Source organism: Carlito syrichta, unplaced genomic scaffold (assembly GCF_000164805.1).
Source record: "Carlito syrichta isolate Samal-C Ts95f unplaced genomic scaffold, Tarsius_syrichta-2.0.1 Scaffold303101, whole genome shotgun sequence".
Classification (NCBI taxonomy): Eukaryota; Metazoa; Chordata; class Mammalia; order Primates; family Tarsiidae; genus Carlito; species Carlito syrichta.
Window position 1 is genome coordinate 55,410 of NW_007247197.1, and position 6,019 is coordinate 61,428.

At 61.0% G+C, this 6,019-nt stretch overlaps 1 protein-coding gene across 1 annotated transcript; it reads right to left on the reverse strand.

The window, feature by feature from the left end:
• Positions 1-1,779: 1,779 nt before the first annotated feature.
• On the reverse strand, positions 1,780-3,695 carry C1QA (complement C1q A chain). The gene is made up of 2 exons (XM_008057650.1): positions 3,533-3,695; positions 1,780-2,566 (listed from the first exon to the last, which is right to left on the reverse strand). The coding sequence occupies exons 1-2, from the start codon at positions 3,693-3,695 to the stop codon at positions 1,992-1,994; spliced, it is 738 nt and encodes a 245-aa protein (XP_008055841.1). The 3' UTR covers positions 1,780-1,991.
• Between the last annotated feature and the right edge of the window lie 2,324 nt (positions 3,696-6,019).

Here is a 6,019-nt window from a genome sequence, read left to right on the forward strand (position 1 = left end):
GAGGGGGAGGGGGGCGAATGGGGATTTAGGGTTAGGGTGGGGGCAGCGAGCACGCCCTGCACCCACCGTTCTCTTATCCCGGCTTCGGCTCCACCTCGACGTTTTCTTGAGTCCCGTTGCGAGGGAAGAAGCCCTCCCTGTGGGGTCAGGCAGACCCGTCCCTCCTGGCTGTGTCCCCGGGTCTCAGAGCCTACCAACCTCCGTTTCGCTGGGATCAGAAGCCTTGGTGGCTAGGGCATGTCCTCGGGCACAGCGCAGGTGCCCACAGATCTGTCTCATTTCCTGGCTGTGGGCGTGTGTGTTCTGGGCAGGCAGGGGCAGAACTGACCCCAGAAGGACCGAGGGACTGCCCTGGGGTTCACTCTCTCCCTGGGGGCCCCCATGTCTTCCTGACCCTCAGAGGTTGTTGGTGGGGTGGGGGCAGCCCGGGAGAGGGTCTCGAGTGTGTGCTGGAGGTGGGCATACGGGGTGGTGCCTGTGGGGACTCCGGCCTCCTGAGTGTCAGGCAGTGAACGAACGGAGGGGACCGTGCCTGTCTCTGGGGACAGCGCGTGGGGGTCAGCGTAGGAGGGAGCAAGGGTTTTCCTGAGGGGGCGAGGAGCACGTGTCAGGGACACGTGTCCCAAGGGGTGTGTGAGAGCGAGAGAACACCGGCGGTTCGCAGGTGTTACTTGTGTGTCTGAGGTGGGAGCATGGCGTGACAGCTCGTGCCTCCAGGTGTGTCCTGTGGGCGTGAAGATGGCACCGGCCTGCTTCGCCAAGGGTGTGCACGGTGTGAGAGACCTCCCTGGGCCTGTGTCTCAGAGGAGAGTGGGTCCATGTGCCCCTCAAGGGAGGTGTGTAAGCGCCTGTGATTGTGTGCACACGTGTGTGCAGCACAAAGATAAACCAGTTTCAGAGATGGCACAGGGCACTGGATGTGTTCAGGACTGAGCTCCGGCCTCCTGACTTCCCTCACAGACACTGTGGCATGGGGGGGTTAGTGGCCCCACAGCTGCCTCCAGACGGACAAAGGAACCCGGGAGTGCCCTGTGAGCATCCCTGATCCTCCCAGTCCCAAGCCGGGTGGAGTCCAGCAGGCACTGAGGCATCAACCCCGGCCCCCACACCCACCGGGGTGGAGGCCCAGGGCTGTAGGCAGAAAACCCAGCCCCAGAGAGGACTACTGGGTGACCTGAGGCCAGTTGGCTCCCCTCTGGTTCCTGTGCCTGCCTTCCTGGGACAGAGCTGGAAGAGCATTGTGAGATGTGTTAAGTGCAGCTGTGGAGGCCGCAGAGCTGGGGAGGCCATGGTTCGACACCAGGCTTGGGCCTCCTGGGACTTGGGTTCAAGCCCCGACTCCTCCCCTTGGATACTGACCCGGGGCTTTACGCCCATGCCCGCCAGCCTCAGTTTCATCATCTGCAAAACAGGGTCCTCATACTCACCTCCGAGCAAATTGTACCGATTAAACCAAATAGAACCATAGCTCCAACCCCCACGGCCCTGCTCATGAGCCTGGTGCTGAGTTCCAGGACTGGAGTCACTGGATCCTCCCAGCAATCCTTTGAGGTAGGTGCCCCAATGAGTCCCACTTTACAGATGAGGAGACTGAGGTCACAGACCTCATGCACCGTGCCCGTGACCGGACAGCTAATAGGTGGCGGCCTCAGGGGTTGAACCCGGGCAGGTGAGGCTGCCAGGACCCGCTAGACACATCGTGGGCAGCACCCAAGAGGGGCCATCCGTGCCACACGCAGGCCTCCCACTCGATGCCCAGAGCAGCGGCGGACCCTCGTGCCCAGCAGACACAGCTCAGAGGTTTATTCCCAGGGGAGTCCCGAGGCACGACCCCCTGAGCACGGGTGGCAGGGCAGCCCATCCCGGGCCCTCTCTCAGGCAGCTCAAGCAGCAGCAGTCCCATTTCACAGAGCAGAGCAAGAAGCTGTGGAGGGGGAGGGGGAAGTCCAGGGTCACTGGTGAGACTCGGAGGCCGGGAGGACCCGGCCGGCTCAGACCGAGGGGAAGATCAGGAAGCCACTGAAGACGCTGTCGGCCTCCGCGCCCTGGTAGATGCGGCCCCTGGCGGGGTCCTTCTCGATCCACACCTGGTCGCCGTGCTGCAGCTGGAGCACCGAGCCCCCCGACACCACCTGGAAGACCCCCTTGCTGTTGTAGTCGCAGAAGCCCAGGGAGCGCCGGGCCTGGCTCCGCGAGGAGGACACGATGGACAGACAGATGTCCCACTTGGACACCACCTGGAAGGTGAAGTAGTAGTAGCCGGCCACGGCGCACACGAACATGCCGGAGTTGGTCTGGTAGGCGCCCTCCTGGTTGGTGATGACCGTGTCGAAGATGACCACGTTCCCACCTGTGGGCGGGTTCCGCAGGACGGCCGAGAAGGCCGGCCGTGCCTGGTCCCTGATGTTCCCCGGGTTGCCCTTGTGGCCTTTCACTCCCGGGGGGCCATTCAGCCCCAGGGGGCCGCTGGGCCCTGGGTAGCCCACCTTGCCGGGGCTGCCGGTGGGCCCCGGTGCCCCCTGGTCTCCTTTAAGGCCTCGGATGCCCGTCCGGATGCTGGGGGCCCCTGTGGGGAGAAACACCAGATCGGGAGTGAGAGTCCAGGGCCTGCCGGGCCTCAGAGAGAGGCCTGGAACCCCTGGATCTGTGGGGTGGAAAGCAAGGACATGCCTGAGCCCTCAAGGCGTGGACTCTGACGGGCCGTGTGACCTTGGACCGGTGTCTCAGCCTCTCTGAGCCTCCCCTTCATCTATAAGACGGACGAGGGTGAACAGGCGCTTGGGGTGGTGTTGGGTTCCGGGGTGTGCAGGGCACTCTGGTGGCCGCCTGCCCGCGGCGGGGCACCCACACCCCTCCAGGCTGCCAGCCCCCACTACTTCCGCTCGGGGGCCACATGCAGGATGCCCAGATGCTAAGTCATGAAGGTTTCTATGGGGGACCAGGAGGCTTGAGGGGAATCACCGGACACTCTCCTTTGCCATTTGGTCATGACCCCCCTCCCTTTCCCACCACCCTCAGCCTTATTTCTAAAATGTGAGAGTCTCTGAAGCCTGAAGGGGCTGGGGAGGGAGAAGCAGGGACAGAGTTGGTGTGCCGGAAGGAAGCAAAAAGACAGTTGCAATGCACTGATTCCTCCCAAACTTAGGCTCAGAGAGGGTCAGTAACTTGCTTGAGGTCGCACAGCAAGGCAGGGGCTCCTGAGTCTATAATCTGGGTCCTACTTTTCCGGTAACTGATCAAGGACTGGGTGTTGTTTCTGGACTTTTCACGTTAGTTGTCCAAAGCCACTCATTCTCCGGAGGAGGAAAGTGAAGCCACGGAAGGAGAACCCAGGCAGGAGGGGGCATATGGAGAAGCTGTGGGTGGGGGCTGAAGATACTGCCCGGGCCCCCTTCAGCTCCTGGGGCCAAGTGCAACTGAAGGGGGTTCATGGAGGGGACAGGTGGACTTCTCGGCGCTGCCTCCAGCCTCTACCCTGGAGGCCAAGCCAGGCCAAGGTCTGAGGGGCTGGGCCCAGGGGGGTCAGGCTTACCCGGCTCCCCTCGCTCTCCCTTGAGTCCTGGCCGCCCAGGTCTGCCGGGTGTCCCTGCAGTGCCATCCTTCCCATCCCGTGCTCGGCACACCTCCTGGGTCACCGTGGAGGCCAGGGACACGGCCAGCATGCAGACCGCCAGCCACCTCCAGGGAGCCTCCATGACGCCTCTGTGGAGACACGGGAGGGTCTGGGAGGTGATGTCACACACTCGCATGCCCAGCTCCCACCGTGAGTCCCACACACACAACGATGGGTGCACGCTCCTCCCCCAGTGCACACCCAGCCCCTGGGGTCCGGGGTGTCCCCTCCCCGTCCAGCACCAGGGACCCAACGTGCACACACAACAGCAGACCCACACAGGCACACACACGCCACTGGCATGCCCACGTCAGCACACACAGGTCCGCCAACACAGGCTCTCGTCCACATACGCAAACTCAAAAATCTGCCATACACCTCTAGACACACAGCAGAGACCCAGATAGACTTCCTCCTTCCCGCGCCCGACACACACATTCATACAGTCCCACGGATGATCGATTTCATTGAGCAAATATTTATCGAGTGCCTGCTCCTGATTTAATTAACACCCTCTCACCCAGATGGTGGAGCTGTGTGTACACACAGGAACTCGCAAACTCGACTCCACCTCCTCGGCATGCTGGGGCCTTCAAGCGGCACCCCCACCGCCAAGGATGGACAGCCGGCTGTCCCTGGCCCCCCCTCTGTGAGTCACACTGCTGACTTGAGCACCCCCAGCCTTTTCCAGCTTCTCGTGTTGTGGAGGGCCTGGACCCACCAGCTGAGCTCTGGCTTGAGGAGTTCGAGTCCTTGGTCTGTGCCTCCCAGTCCTGTGTGTGCCCTGGGTCCTGGGTCCTGGGTCCAGGGTCAGTGCCCCCCTGTGGGTCCTGGGTCAAAGCCCCCTGGCCCGTCTGGGTCCTGGGTTCCAGTCAGTGCCCTCCAGCCCTGTCTGGGTCCTGAGTCCTGGGTCCTGGGTCAGTGTCCCTCAGCCCTGTCCCAGCACAGAGCCAGCTGGCAGTCCCTCCCTCCCTTGCCACCTCAGTTATCCAGACCCCAGGTCAGCAACTCCCCGGCCCCTCCCTCTCGGGCCCGGTCTCACCTGCCTCCCGCTGTCACCTCCGAGTGGACACTCCTGCCCTCCGCCCAGGGCCCCTGTGGCTCCCCACCCGGAGTGGCTCGGGCTGGCCAAGTTTCACATCCCTTCCCACTTCTCCTCCCCCAGCTCTGCCCTCAGACTTCCCCAGGGGCCGGAAGTTCCCTGGGGACATTTTGAGCAGACCTCAGCAAGACAAGGACACAGGACACCCCACTCCACAGCTGCAGGGGTGGGGTGGGATGGCGGGCGGGGTCTGTGGGGATGGGGCTGTAGACTGGGTGCAGGGCAGGGCTTGGAGGCCAGAGAAGCATAAGACACAGAGCGGAAGGATCTTCTTAGAGATTGGTCGCCCGGAGGCCGTCTTGTGATTATGAAAGCAGCACGTGTTCCTTGCTGAAAGCTTGGAGACACAGAAGAAAGAACGGTGCGTTGGTGAGGAGGAAGGGGTGAGCAATCTGCTTGCAGACTCGACACTTCCCAGTTGCGGGTCTTTGGGAAATTACTCGACACCTGGGCCCTTCTCATCTGTAAATTGGGAACAACAGATTCTACCTCTTCGGGTTATTATGACATTTTCATGACATACACATACAAAATAGCACACGGCGAACGCATAATCGTTAGCTTTTATCAACATTTTGAAAGATGGGCCAGGCACGGTGGTGCACACCTGTAATCCCAGCACTTTGGGAGGCTGAGGTGGGAGGATTGTTTAAATCCAGGAGTTCGAGTCCAGCCTGGGCGATGTAATAAGACCTCATCTTTACAAATATCAGAAAATTAGCTGGGCATGGTGGCACGCACCTGTAATCCCAGCTGCTTGGGAGGCTAAGCCCAGGAGATCGAGGCTACGGTGAGCCATGATTGTGCCTCTGCACTCCAGCCTGGGCAACAGAGTGAGACTCTGACTTAAAAAAAAAATTAAAAGCAGCAACAAAAGCCCATGGATTCTACCATCTAGAGATAACTGCTGCAAATGTTTGGCTGGATCGTGCAGTCTTACTCACCTCACTGGTTTGGGGCTCTTCGCTGTCAGCATAGACCCTGAGAACAGAAGTGGGTCCTGGGTCAGTGCTCTAGACTGAGCGGCTCTGTCTATCCCAGGCCTGAGATCGGCTTGTCTAGGCTGGGGCTGACCGCATCTCTCTGCGCCTTCTCGAAGCACATGGGATTGGTTTGGTTTTTCTAAGAATTTTGCCAGAAGGAGGAGGAAGAGGAAGGGGAGAGAGGCTGCCGGGAAGGCTGTTGCACATGGCTGACGAGGTGTGGTCTAAAGCCAGGGCTTTCCAGTTCTGGGGACTCCTTTGCTAGGCACAATCCTGGGTGGTGTCGACAGACATCAAGCAGACACAAACGGGGGTGTTTTG

Bases quoted from the DNA above. Each gene is read 5' to 3' on its own strand.
- C1QA (XM_008057650.1), bottom strand. From the start codon at position 3,695: ATGGAGGCTCCCTGGAGGTGGCTGGCGGTCTGCATGCTGGCCGTGTCC. The intron at 2,567-3,532 runs GTAAGCCTGACC...TTCTCCCCACAG, and splicing joins GGGAGAGCGAGGGGAGCCGG to GGGCCCCCAGCATCCGGACG.